At 41.5% G+C, this 14,623-nt stretch overlaps 1 protein-coding gene across 11 annotated transcripts in view; it reads left to right on the forward strand.

Moving 5' to 3' along the window:
• The window catches only part of LOC140513764 (TP53-binding protein 1-like), a 131,189-nt gene that overhangs the window by 111,133 nt on the left and 5,433 nt on the right, over nt 1–14,623 (forward strand). For 6 of the 11 annotated variants that reach the window (XR_011970303.1, XM_072623692.1, XM_072623695.1 and 3 more), the window contains 6 exons: nt 1,026–1,324; nt 2,301–2,450; nt 2,733–3,163; nt 9,671–9,886; nt 13,125–13,219; nt 13,622–13,821. Coding sequence is in view for 6 of the 11 variants with exons in the window: in XM_072623692.1 (XP_072479793.1) it covers nt 1,026–1,324; nt 2,301–2,450; nt 2,733–3,163; nt 9,671–9,886; nt 13,125–13,219; nt 13,622–13,821 (1,391 nt within the window). In the remaining 5 variants the exon portion in view is untranslated. Of the gene's footprint in view, nt 1–1,025; nt 1,325–2,300; nt 2,451–2,732; nt 3,164–5,414; nt 5,595–8,103; nt 8,315–9,670; nt 9,887–12,702; nt 12,779–13,124; nt 13,220–13,621; nt 13,822–14,623 lie in introns of those variants that run through there. The other 5 variants (XR_011970305.1, XR_011970304.1, XR_011970306.1 and 2 more) reach the window with 5 other exon arrangements.

Below are 14,623 nucleotides of genomic sequence, written 5' to 3' on the forward strand. Positions count from 1 at the left end.
TGCCCAAAGGGCTACACAAACGTGTATACCTTTGATCCAGCAATACCGCTAATAGGTCTATATCCCAAAGAGATCACAAAAAAGGGAAAATGTACAAAAATATTTATAGCACTTCTTTTTGTGGTGACCAGGAACTGGACCTTGGGGGGATGTCCATCAATTGGGCAATGGCTGAACAAGTTGTGGTAGATGAATGTAATGGAATACTACTGTGCTATAAGAAATAATGAATAGGAGGACTTCAGAAAAACCTGGAAAAACTTACAGGAACTGGTGCTGAGTGAGGGGAGCAGAACCAGGAGAACGTTGTGCACAGTAACAGCAACAATGTGTGATGACTGACCTTGACAGACTTGGCTCTTCTCAGCAATGCCAGGGACCTAAGACAACTCCCAAAGACTCGTGATGGAAAGTGCTGCCACATCCAGAGAAAGAGTGATGGAGTCTGAATGCAGATGGAAGCAGACTATTTGCTCTCTTTTGTTTTGTTTTTTTCTTTCTCATGGTTCCTCCCATTTATTCTAATTCTTCTATACAACATGCCTGTTGTGAAAACAGGTTTAATAGGAATGGATATGTAGAGCCCATGTCGTATTACAGAGAGAGAGGAAGGGAAGAAAGTGAAGAAAATTTAAAACTTACGGAAGTGAATGTAGAAAATTTAAAATTAATTTAAAAAATTTTTAAAAAGAAAATTAAAAAAAATTATCTTAGAAGAATAATTGCTTTACATCCCGTCTTTATTTCTGCTGCTATCAAGTGATCTTCTGTCCTTTTTTGTGGAGGAAATTTGGAGAGCCAAAAGTTTTCTGACCTATTTTGCCATCTTCCCAGAACCCTCTCTTTTTAAATCCTCTTCTTCTTAAAAAGAGTCCTTGTGATCTTAGACTAAAACCCAGTTTTATAATCTGAATCTTTTTTGCCATTTTTAAGTTTTGGTGTCACTCATTTTAACCTAATTTGTCAGTTGAAATGCACTGTCTTAATATCATTCCTCAACTTTGTTTTCTCTTTTTTCCTTCCAGGAGGCTGAGGAACCAGTGGTGGAGTGTCAAGAGTGTGAGACTGAAGTCTCTCCATCACAGACAGGCGGCTCCTCAGGAGACCTGGGGGACATCAGCTCTTTTTCCTCGAAGGCATCCAGCTTGAACCGGATGTCAAGTGGGGCAAGCAGTGGCCTCTCAGTTGCACAAAGCAGTAGCAGCTCAGGGAAGGGAGCTGGTCTTGGCAAAGGGAAAACAAGTGCAACAGAATCTGCAGATTTTGCCTTACCCAGCACACGTGGAGGCCCAGGAAAACTGAGGTGCAGATATTGTATCCAGAGGTAGGGACATGGGCTTAATGTGGGATGAGGAGGCTGATGTAACTTATGGAAAGGGGAATGATGGGAATGGCAGAAAGAGAGTTCGGAAGATTTTCGCCAGCCCTCAGCACCCCCTTGCCCCAGACTAAATGAGTTCTCTTTTCCTCCCTTGCTTTTGGGTTGTTACAGTAGGTGTTGCTTCTTTAGGGTACTTTTAGCTGATCAGTTAAGATACTGCTGGAGGATCAGTGTGAGCCTGTCACTCTCGTTCTGCTGGCAAAGTACCTTCCTTCATAGGCCAGAGACCCTGATGGGCTCCTAGTAGCAAATCATAGGAGGTATGTGAATATTAGGAATATGATGGACATGATGGGGGTGTGCTATTCCTGTGACTCTTTCCCTGCTTCTTAGGAACTGCCTTGGAAACATAGAATCATAGAGATGTAGATGGAAGGGACCTTAAGAGTATAGAGTTCAAACCACTCATTTTTCAGATGAAGAAACTGAGGCCTGAGAAATTAGGTTCTTTACCCAAGTTCATACAGATAGTAAGTAGCAGAGCGAGAATTCAAACCCAGATTTTCTGATGCCAGATCCAGAGCTTTCCCACTGCACCGTGCTGCCTTTCTCACTTCCAAAGTCTTTTGCTTTTATGAGAAGTAAAACAGGTTTGGGGTGATGACTTCACACGGGTTCTTTACTTTCTAATGCAGATTCTGTCGTGGACAGGAAGGCAAGACAAATAGAAGGAGGTTTGCTGAGTTTGAAGCTTGTGCTCAGAAGATTGATTAGGAGGCATTTAGCTTCATCATAGACAAGAATAAAGCTCACTGTTTTCCTCCTTTCTGTTTTTACTCCCTTCCATTTCATGATTGAGATGTGACTCATACGCTAGCTTATCACTGAATTAGGGGCTGGTACGTGTTGACCAGGCCTGCAGCCTGGCATGAGAATTCCCTAATAGGTGCCCTCCGACTAACTTGCCTTTGTTCTGCAGCGCTAGAAAAGGGGTCACTCAGATAGGGGCATCGGTGTGTGAGGAGGATGGCGATGCCGGCCTTGGCATCAGACAGGGAGGAAAGAGTCCCGTCACACCTCGCGGCAGAGGACGACGGGGCCGCCCTCCTTCTCGGACGACTGGCACCAGGTATTTGGGCAGTGTGAGATGTGCTTCGTTGGGTTTTTGTTCATTAAAATAGGAGGAGGAGAGAGTAGTGCATGGGGTGCCAGGAGAGAAGAGGGGATGGTGTAGGGACTGCCAGATGATGTGAGTAAAGGTGAGAGCAGCTGGAAGACCAGACTCATGACTTCAGAATCCGTGGCTGATCATTCCGCTCCTTCTCTGAGGCAGGGAAATGAGAAGTTAATGTGCATCCTCCTTAATTCATTCATCTCATTCTCACTTCCTCATTCTACATTTCCTTTTCAGAGAAACAGCTTTGCCTAGCCCTCTTGGTGTCGAGGATATCTCAACAAGTGTCTCGCCGGAGGATAAACCCTTCACTCGCATTGTACCCCGTATGCCAGATGCCAACAAACGAGCAGATGGCAGTACTGGAGGTTTACGCCGTAGCGACTCTCCAGAGATTCCTTTGCAGGTTGTTGCTGGCCCATCTGATGGCCTAGACTCCTCCTCTCCAGGAAACAGCTTTGTAGGGCTCCGCGTTGTAGCCAAGTGGTCCTCCAATGGCTATTTTTATTCTGGGAAAATAACACGAGATGTTGGAGCTGGGAAGTATAAGCTCCTTTTTGATGATGGCTATGAATGTGATGTGTTGGGCAAAGACATTCTCTTGTGTGACCCGATTCCGCTGGAGACAGAAGTGACAGCCCTTTCAGAGGATGAATATTTCAGTGCAGGTAATGAAAGGAGCAAAGTTTTTAATAGCTCAGTGTGTCCTTGGATACGTGGGGTGCTTTCATCAGTTACTGAAAAGTCCCCCCAACCTGACTATTCATTAGGGTCCGGTCAGAAATCATTCACCCAAAACTAGCCGCTCTGATTGCTTCCTTTTTTATTTACTGTCTGTCTTGATAAAACCAGACAGATGACTGCAACTGAAATAAATCAGATAAGTAACTGTTCCTAGGAAGAAGTTGTACTGATGCCTGCGGGTGTTCACATGTATGCAAAAGTGCACATACCCAGTTTTGTCTGGTTTGAGGAACTGGCTTTCTGTCCTCACTCCTTCCCCTCCAGGGTACAAGTTTCTGAGGGGTAGCAGTGAGAATCTTTTCTGCTCTATGCCTTTCATTGTTTCCTCTTTCTGAATTAAACTGGTAGTAAGATATTGTTCATTTGTTACTTAGAAACAGTTTACCTTTCTCAGAGTTTTTCTTTTCCTTTAGATGATGAGGAAAAAATTATTTTGTTTCTGAGAACTCAGGCAATATTTTATGATTAGGAATCTTGAGTTTCTATTGCTTGCTCTTGTCAGTCTGGAGCAGGCTTGCTCATCTTATGGTTCTTGATGGCAGGGCAGTTTAGAAAGATGATGTCTAGTAAGAGTTCCATTTTTAAAAAAATTTTGTTCTGTGACTGAAAGAATTCTACCAAATATATGAAACAAAACAAACACCAAAAATTTGGTCTAAAATATGTTCCAGATATATGTACCAAATTCTGAAAACTTGGTTTTAGGTACGAAAATAGCTCTTGTAGGTCCGCGTTTAGCTCTTTGAACACCAAAGATATATTGTCTCCAGAATAAATCCTGGAGAAAATAATTTAATTCGATCCCTTTGAGCTCTCAGAATTATTTCTACAAGTCAGTACCAGTGGCTTGTTTTTTAAATTCTTTTGTTTCTTTTTTAAGTCTATGAAGTATTATGTAGCTCTTACTCTGGCTGATTAATTCTTGACTTGCTGGTGTTTCTTTTAAAACTTGGGATTTCTCTTGTTGAGTTCTGTAGTTTTGTGGAGCTCAGGAAGGATTGTAAAGAAATTTATGCTGACGAGCAGAACTCAGTCTTACTTTCTCTCTCTTGTTTCTGACATTTGTCTCAAGCCTGTGATACAGGATTCTGAAAGTCGGCTCCTTGGGTTTCAGAGGTTGGTTTTTCCAGCTCTATAGTGGAACACAGGCCGGTAGAAAAGAACAAAACGGGTTCTCCTGATCATGGGTTTGAGGATGAGGTGGTGTGAAGAATCCTTTGTTAGAAACCCTGTTCTCCAATTAACATCCCAACAACCAAGCACGATTGGCGTACGCTTACAGGCTTATTGACAAACCAAGGATTGTTATGAGGGTGTTGAGGATTTCACAGAGCTTGGTTGTGATAGAATCATGATTAGAACCCAGATCTCCCAGTTTCTGTTCATACTCTCTCTTTATCCTAAGAAACTGGGTCAGAATTAGAGCAATGGTGTGTTTTTTCCCTTTTGTTCTGATTCTTCTTTCACAACATGACTAATGCAGAAGTGTGTTTAACATGATTTTACATGTATAACCTGTATCAGATTGCTGGCTGTCTGGGAGAGAGAAAAATTTGCAACTCAAAATCTTACAAAAATGAGTCTTGAAAACTATCTTTACATGTAATTGGAAAAAGTACTGTTAAGAAAAAAAAAGAAAAGGAAAAAAAGAATTAAAACAACGAGACTAAGAGGAGAGTGAGAGAGGAGCAAGCAGGAAAGACACATTTCTGCTTCGTACCAGCTTGTCTCAGTTTCCCCTTTTCTTCAGGTGCCCGCCCACTCCAAATCTGAATGTCAGGCATATACTTCCCAAAAAAAAACAAAATTAAAAAGGATTAATGAGTTACATCAGCTACTCTACAGCACATCGTAATTTCAAGAGAACTATTAGAGCCATCAAAAAGCCAGCAGTGTTTGGCTTGAGAAATAACTGGTGGCTCTTACCCCAGAACCCTCTTTCTGACGCCCTCGAACTTTCCTTCCCCCACCTCCAGTGCGGTAGTTGGATACACTTTGGCTGGTAATACACTAGCTGTGACAACTCGTGTGTAGTCATAGCCCAGCTTTCAAGTGTTCGAATCAGCTGGTTTAGGTTCACTGGGCAGAGCACAGAGTGGACACAAGTAATGGACTACGTGGGATGGCATCACTGACCACAGCTTTCCTTTATTTTCTTCCCACGCGTGGTAAAAGGACACAGAAAAGAATCTGGGGAATTATAATACAGTATTGAAAAAGAGGGCCAAAGGAAATGGTACAAGCGAATGGCAGTTATCTTATCTTTGGAACAAGGGAACAAACTGAGGGAGCAGTATGGGCTTGGTCCATATGAGCCAGTAACACCCCTCACCAAGGCCGCAGACATTAGCTTAGGTAAGATCGGTGTTCTCTGCAGCTAATCTCAGGAAGCCTTGTCAAGCCTGTATTAAAAGGCAGTCTTTTGGGTAGCTTGATTAACTTTGTTATTGTTGTATCCACTTGTGGCTGATTAGATGGAGATCAGGTGCATATTCCTGGGCCACTGTCTGTTCCTGTTCCCTTCCCGGAACCTTCTAGTAAATCGTTTTAATTAGATCTATGTTTACTTTGTCTGAGATCAGGACTGCTATCCTTGCTTTTTTTTACTTCAGCTGAAGCATAATACATTCTGCTCCAGCCTTTTACTTTTGCTCTGTGTGTGTCTCTCTGCTTATAAACAACATTGTAGGATTATAGTTTTTGATCCACTCTGCTGTCTTCTTCCGTTTTATGGGAGAGTTCATCCTATTCACATTCACAGTTCTGATGACCAACTGTGCCTCTTTCTGTCCATCCTATTTTCCCCCTTGTTTGCACTTTTCTCTCACCTTTCACCCTTTCCCTTCTGACCTGCTATGCTTCTGACCATCACTTTCCTCAATCTCCTCTCTCCTTTGTATCAGCTCCCTCCCTTTTCTTTCCACTTTTTCCTCTTACTTCCCATAGGGTAAGCTAGATTTCTAAAACCAGCTGTATGTATATCTTATTCTCTGTTAATCCAGTGAGATTAAAGTTCAAATGATATTTGCCCCCCTTGGGGCCTCCCTCACACTTCTCTCTGCTGTAATAAGTCTTTATGCCTCTTCTTGTGATGTAACTTATTCTGTCCTACCTCCCCCTTTCCTCTTCTCCAAGTACAAGTTTCACCCCTTAATTTTTTTTATCATCACATCAAAGTCAGCTTCTACCCACATGCTCTAATCTATGTGTGCCTCTTCTAACTATCCTGATAAAGATGCATCTGTTAGGAGTTACAAGTGTCACCTTCCCATGTAGGGATATAAACAGTTTAACCTTAATGAATAGCACTTTTTTTCTTTCCTGTTTACCTTGTTATGCTTCTCTTAAGTCTTGTAGTTAAAGATTGAATTTTCTGTACAGCTCTGGTTTTTTTTCTTTTCATCAGGAATAATTGACAGTCCCCTATTTCACTGAAGGTCTGTCTTTTCCCCTGAAAGATTATGCTCAGTTTTGCTGGGTAGTTGATTCTTTGTTGTAATCAAAGCTCCTCTGCCTTCCAAAATATCCTATTTCAAGCCCTCTGATCCTTTAATGTAGAAGCTGCCAAGTCTTGTGTAATCCTGGCTGTGGTTCCGTGATATTTAAATGATTTCTTTCTGGCTGCTTGCAGTATTTTCTCCTTGATCTGATAATTCTGGAACTTGGCTACAATATTCCTTGGCGTTCTCATTTTGGGGTTTCTTTCAGTAGGTGAGTCTTTCAATGTCTGTATTACCCTCTGATTCTAGACATCAAAGCAGTTTTCCTTGATAATTTCTTGAAAGATGCTGTCCAGGCTTTTTTTTTGTTATGATCAGGGCTTTCTGGTATTTCAATAATTCTTAAATTATCTTTTCTGGATCTATTTTCCAGATCAGTTGTTTTTCGCCTGAGGTATTTTACATTTTCTTCTATCTTTTCATTCTCTTGCTTTTATTTGACTGATTCTTGATGTCTCATAGAATCATTTCCTACCACTTGCCCAACTTTAATTTTTAAGGAATTATTTTCTTCAGTTAGCTTTTTGTACCTTTTTCCATTTGGCCAGTTCTACTTTCTAAGAAATTGTTTTCTTCGGTCAATTTTTGTCCTTTTTCAAACTGTTGACTCTCTCTTGAATACTTCTAATTTCTTTTCCCAGTTTTTTCTTCTACCTCTTTTATTTGACTTTTTAAATCCTTCTTAAACTCTCCCAAGAAGGTATTTTGGGCTTGAGACCAATTGAGACCAAAGGGAATGCCCCCTTTGAGGTTTTCTGGATGTAGGTTTATTGACAATTTTGCTTTCCTCTGAGTTTGTGTTTTGATCTTCCCTGTCACCGTTGTCACTTTCTGTTATCAGTGTTTGTTTTTGCTTCTTGATCATTTTTGGAGCCTGTTTAGTAGTTTTTAAAGTTGAGCTTTCCTGCTAGAGTACAGGCCACACTGTCCCAAGCTTCTTGTGCTAGGGGCCAGAGGCCTGGTCACTAGCTTTGTGTACTGGGGCCTCAGGTACTGGTAGCTTACCTGTTGATGAGATAGAATCCTAGTGGTGGTATCTGGCATGTGCTGAGGCCAGGTGGAGTTTTTCTGTATTTCTCTTGGGCTGCACTGAAGCACATGGAAAGTCTGGCCACTGAAGGATGCCTGCCCCACCTTGTAGTAAATCCTTAGGCTTCTTGCCTCAGCCCAGCAGAGATAAAGCAAATCTTCAGTCAACCCTCCTCAGCTCAGCAAGAAGTAAAACAAATCTTCAGCCATAGAAGTGTGAAACAAAATACGGAATGGTCTTAGAATATGTTTTATAGTGCAGTGGGAAGTGTGAGGGAAGGATTCGGGGCCTTATATTGTGAGAACTAATTACTTTCTGTCTTACTTGGTTATAGATAATTTGGTGGAGCGTAAGCGAAAACGACGAAGTAACCTCAACTCCCCAGGCACCCCCACTACCTCCAGCAGCAGTGCCACTGCCACTCCTCCTCGTAAAGCTCTCGAAAGTCCCCGAGTCTCTATGGGGCCTCTCTCTGGGAAGAGGAAACTGATATGCCCTGAGGAAGATCGATCCCCTGCCAAGCGAGGCAGCAAGTCTGCCACAATGTAAATGCTCTTTCTTCAGATACCTTCATGACATGCAAATGGTAGTCTTCTTGGCAAAAGATAATAAAGTATTGTGAAAAACAAAGTAGTGTTAATTATGTGGCCTTTTGTTCTCCTGGTAATGAGCTGTGTACGTATTCAGCTAGGCAGGGCGTAAGATGCTTTCATATAGCCTCCTGTTTTAGGGCACTCCAGCTCATTGAGGAGTTAATCACTCCTTTCTACCCCCTCACCACAATATTCTTGGCAGAGTAAGGTAAAGAGGGAATGGCAATAATATCTGAAACATTTAAATGATAATTTTTGTGATGGGGGTAGTTGGGGGGGGGGGGGCCTGGGAAAAGAATCAGGGCTGATGGGGGCAAAATTTAGAGGCAGGTGAAGTTTGTGGTTGTCACTTATCCATGGTACATGTGCTTCTTGGTGTCTCATTTGCCCTCAGAACCTGGGAACTCATTGTCTCACGATGTCCAGCGACTGTCCAGCACTGCTTCATTGTGGCACTTTGCATGACTTTTACTAACCTGTGTTCCATGTTCCAGTGGCTTCTCCAGTCTCTTCAACTTTAATGAATTCTTATTCCTTTGGTGCTGGGATGTAGGAAAGTAGTTTGATTAAATTGCAGTGTTAAGTTTTATTAAAAGGGCAGCTGTTTTTGTGTTCAGACTTGTTGGTTGTATCTTCATCATCTGGGTGTCAAAATGTCCCTAGATGCAAGCTTCTTTCTAGCTCGTTCTTTTATCTGGGGAAAACGTTACCTGTCATCTTCGTCTTTATATGAGCCTTACAGTCAATTTTCCTGACACAAATACCCATTTTCTTTTATTCCTGGAAAATTGAACAAAGAGGATCAAACAAATCTGGATGTGTCATAAACCCTTAGCTAACAGGTTCACCTCCTTCCCAGGTACTGGAAACAGTAACAGAACAGACACTGACCAGGGGGGAGTTCTAATGACCATGAGTCCTCTCCTAGCTAGTCCCGTAAACGTTTGGTTTGGATGTGTAAAAATTCTAATTATTTTTGTGTATTGAAAGATTTTTCATTTTATGCATATCACCGTGTCATTGATTTTATTATGATTTTTATTTAAGTTAAAAAAATAAAATTTTCATTTATGTTTACTCTACATAGTTGTTTTTGTTTTTTCCTCATGTAACATAGTTGTCATCTCAGAAGTAAACAAAATAGAGTGGAATGTTGTATACTACTTTGTACTCAGGCAGGTAGGATTCATTTAATTTAACGAACATTTATATGTGCCTACTGTGTGTAGAATGCTATATTCTTAGGTTCCTTGGCTCTGGTACAACGTGAGAGTTCTCTGTAATAATGGTGTTTTTGTTCTTAACCAGGTACCGTGGGAGTAGGAGAATTTGTGAGTCCATGCGAAGGTGGAGACAATGCTGGAGAGCCATTAGCTTTGGAAGACCAGAGGGGACCGTTACCCCACAACAAGACTTTGTTTCTGGGCTATGCTTTTCTCCTCACCATGGCCACAGCCAACGATAAGCTAGCCAACCGATCTAAATTGCCAGATGGTCCTACTGGGAGCAGTGAGGAAGAGGAGGGTGAGACCACTGTCCTCATTTCCCATGGAAATTTGTGGGTTTCTGACATAGCTTCCCATTTCCCTCATATTTATTCTAGTTGCTCCACTTGTTTAGTAAGCCTGTGCTTGGTGCCCTTTGTCACGTAGAGAAGCTCTAAAACAAGTGGAAATCGACCCTGAACTAAGGACGGAGGAAAGCAAACACGCCTCCTCTAAGTAGCCAACGTCTTTCCTATCCAAGTTTTAAGGAAAAGGCTGTAGCAGAACTGGTGGGAGGGGGAGAAAGGCAACTGGCTTTCAGGGGACTTTGGAAGGGGGGGTATGTGGCGATAGCAGGTCTTCTGTCAAGGACTGTCAACAAGCAATTTCTAGACATTTTTCATCCATTTGACTGCAAACTAAACGTACAATTATGTTAATAACATCATGGGGAGTTATGAGAAAGACTTGTTCTCTGCCTTCAGAAAGTCTTGAGTCTTAAGACTCTTAAGAGGGAAAAAAGGAAAGTATGAATTTAAATAAGAATGGCTGACAAAAACACATCAATCTACCCATTATGGCTAAGGCTCAGACTTTTCTCTAATGTGATATTTGAACACTAGCTACGGATTTCTGGCTGACATTAAGTCTTGGAAGAGCAAACTGTATTTGGCGGTAGTATCACCATTAGTGATCAGCAGCCATAGTAGCTCTTCAGGGTTGTGTCTCTAACCCCAGTTAATGAACAAGCTATTTATTTTTGCTGAATTTTTAACATTAGCCAAACCTCCCTGTACAATGTTAATATTAGTTGAATGTTAGCCAAAATTTGGATTTTCTGATAAGTGCCAAGTATTCAGAGAAATGGGAAAAATGTAAAGGAGGGCAGGATTTGCAGGAGACATCTTGGAAGGCTACAGGGAATCACTTTAGCAGAAAAGAGAAGCAATTGTGCTTCATTTTTTGTTACTGGTGGTGTGTTTTATAACTTGGAGAATGAATAGGGGCATGGAAGGGACAGGAAGTGGATGAGCTTTTCCCACTAAAGAGAATTGAGGTGTAATAGAAAGGCTTCCTCTTGAACTCATTGGAATCCAAAAATATATAGCTTGTTAACTGGCTTCTAAGCTGATTATATATTTGGATTTGATTGTATAGGTAATTTGTGTTCTGAAAAGGGGACATTGATATTTGGGGCCTCATTTTTCTTTACCTTCCTAATGTTGCCAGATCTTGTTCTCATTCATATTCTTTCTCCTTTCTTGCTTCTCTTTCTCCCAGCCTTCTGCTTCTCACCCTTAAGAATTTTGATGATAAAAATCCCCATTTCATCGTCCTCATTTTCATGCACTATAATCATGTAACAGCATTGATTCCCAAGTAACTGGACTCTGAGAAGGGAAGGAGCATGAGGTCATCCTGGGGATTTATATGGGATGACGGGTTAAAGTGGTTGGTTCTAGGACTGTTAAGAATCCATTCAGTTTTTGGTTCTGTCCCATCAGGTAGGGAAAATTGTATCTCCAAATACAGACGTTGAATCCGTAGTAACTGGGATAAATTAGAGAATATATAAGACAATACGGTTGGAGGTTAAAACCTAAATAGGCACAAAACTAGCAATCCTATAACAAAAAACAATTGAAATGAAATTACTAATGTACTAGAAGGTGAATGTGACTCATCATCACGGACTATTAAGTCAACATAATGACGCTGCATTGTATTCTTGTGGTGTCGGGTCAGACCTTTGTAGATGTCCAGTTTTGGTATTTATTTTAAGAGAGATATAGAGTAGCTAAAGTCTGCACAAAAGAGGAATAATTAGAGGAAGAGCAAACAGAAACTTGGTGGAAAACATCAATAGGTTGAGGCATTAGATGTAAATGACTGGCTCAGGAGTTCATTGAGTGTGTGAGGTGGTACCGGAAGCAGGGACCTGCAGCTCTGATTTTCTCCTGGAGTGCTGTTTTATATTTGACCTAGAATAGTGGACTGGAGGATATCTCCCAGGTTCAGTTCTTAGCTCTCCTGTTTATTAGTTGTGTGACCTTAGGCAAGTAGCTTAACATTTGTGCCTTCCTTTCTTCTCTAAGACGAAGCTAACATTTCACTGTGCACCTCACAATAGTTGCTGTGGGGAAGGTACTTTATAAACTTAAAGGCATTATATATAAATATGAGCTAATATTATAGAGTAAGGTGATTATTTCTGGAAATTTTTGATGGGGAGGGTGGAGGGTTGAAATAGAAAACCATGCACTGGATTGGGTTTTGGTTTTTTTTTTTTTTTTAACATTAAAACAAATTAATCTGAATCCAGTCGGCTAGAAGCCTTAACCAGAATTTTCTCTCTCATTTGTAATTTCTATATTCCATTTACATTGGAGAGGAGTAAGTGACCCAAAAGAAAAAAAATTGATTGAGGATTTGTTTAAAAACAACACCCCTAAAGCTTTCAGGATAGAACCTGGTATCAGTGACTGCCACCTTCTACAGCAACTTTAAGATTATATGGTAATCATTAATATTCAGATTTCATCTAAATATAATATCTGATTTATCAAATAACAGGTTTTCTTTTATTATCCTCTACTAAGGCGTTGGCTAATAATACATTCTAGAAAAATTTTTCAACAAAAATTGAGACAGTTTTTCCGGATAATCCATAAATTACATTGGGATGTCTCCCTTTTTGTCCTCCAGCACTCCTGTACTGCTCCCCCTGCCCGGCCTCTGCCTCCAGCGTTTTGGGCACATTAAGTGTTAGTGTGGGTGGGGGGAAAGTGTGAATGAGGGGGATGTGTGAAGGTCTATGTAAAGAGAGTACTCATCAGTTGTTCTTCATCTCCACAGAGGACAGAACTAGAGGAAATGGGCTAGTTTGCAGCAGGAGAGATTTAGGTTAGACATAAGGAAGAACTTCCTGATGGTAAGGGTTATTAAACATTGGAACAGACTATCCTGGGAAGTTGGGGGATTTCAATCCCTGTAAGCAGCCATGGTCTAGATGCAGTCCTGACTGGGAAGATTCTCGATATTCTTTCCACCTTTATTGTCCTATCTCCATTCCTCAACTGTCCCACCACCCTTTCTTCTGGCAGCCTTTTCCACCTTTCAAGAACTCTTTTGATCCATGGGGAGACCCTTGAACTGGCTTTGGAGACAGCTGGGGAGTGGGAGAATGGGTAGTAGGAAGCCAAGTATAAAATAGGAGATCACAAATGAGAAGTTTCTGGCAATAACTGGATTTTACTGGTTCTTCTCACTTGATGTAGAATTTTTGGAAGCTCCCCCTTACAACAAGCAGTATACAGAGTCCCAGCTTCGAGCAGGAGCTGGCTACATTCTTGAAGACTTCAATGAAGCCCAGGTGAGCATTTCCTCTTTTGTAGCTACATGAAGTTGCTGTACATCAGATGCTGGGGTAAGTAGGGCATAAAGTTGAGGCTTAGCATGGGGAGAATACTGTTGCTAGGAACAGAAAAGATGGGGATTGGAATTGGAAAGAAATTTGCACTTCACATTTCTGATTTTTGGCCTGTAGACTGGCATTATTTGCGAATTTCTGCAGGGGCATTAGGGCATTCTGGAGGTTTGGTGAGTTGCATTAAAGGGAAATAAGAAGCTTTTTTGGCACCTGGACGGGCTAAGGCACATGGTACTGTCTGGAGGGCTTCGTCTCAGTTCCCCTCTCAATTTGTTGGGAATACCTTTCAGCGATCATCTTAGAACAAAATCACTGAGTGTATCTGCTGAATTTCTTCCTTCTCAGTGTAATGTGGCCTATCAGTGTCTTCTGATTGCGGATCAGCACTGTCGGACCCGCAAGTACTTCTTGTGCCTTGCCAGTGGGATCCCTTGTGTGTCTCATGTCTGGGTCCACGACAGCTGCCATGCCAACCAGCTCCAGAACTATCGAAATTACTTGCTGCCAGCTGGGTACAGTCTTCAGGAAGAGAGGATCCTGGAATGGTAAGGATTCTGAAGTCCATTTTGAATTCAGTAGCATTGTAGCAAATGTGCAAGTGAGAACCTGGGCAGGGCAGTACTGTGTGCAGTGATAAGCTTTGGGTGAGAAAGGCTTCTCACTCAGTAAGCATTTATTAAGTGCATATTACGTGCTGGGTGTTGTGCTAAGTACTAGGGATAAAAAAGACAATCCCAGCCCTCTAGGACCTTACAGTCTAATGGGAGAGATGCAGATAGTTATGTACAAGTAAGTTGAATACAGAATAAACAGGAAATAATTAAAAGAAGGAAGGCACTAGAATTAAGAGGGGTTGGGAAAGTCTTTCTGTAGAAAATGAGATTTTAAAAACAAGCAGAATTTTATATTTATATTTTATATTTGATCCTGGAGGCAATAGGGAGCCATTGGAGTGTATTGAGTAGTGGAGGGCTGACATGGTCAGACCTGCACTTCAAGAAAATGATTTTGGTGGCTGGAGGGTGGACAGGAGCAGGAAGAGATCGGAAGCAGGTGGGCCTGTACCAGGGTGTGGCCTGTCTGAGGAGAGAAGGGGACATATTTGAGAGATGTTGCAAAGGTAAAATCAACAGGCCTTGGCCACAGATTGGATATGGGAATGAGAGATAGTAAAGAGTCCAGAACAACTCCTACATTATGAGCCCGAGGGACTAAGAGGATGGTGTTACATTTGACAGAAATAGGGAAATGGGGTGGGGGAGAATGTTTAGGGGGAGAGATGAGTGATTTTTAGATGTGTTTAGTTTGAGATGTCTGAAAAGAAGTTGGAAATGAGAGATTGAACAT

The sequence above is a fragment of the Notamacropus eugenii genome, chromosome 7, assembly GCF_028372415.1.
Source record: "Notamacropus eugenii isolate mMacEug1 chromosome 7, mMacEug1.pri_v2, whole genome shotgun sequence".
NCBI classification, from domain to species: domain Eukaryota; kingdom Metazoa; phylum Chordata; class Mammalia; order Diprotodontia; family Macropodidae; genus Notamacropus; species Notamacropus eugenii.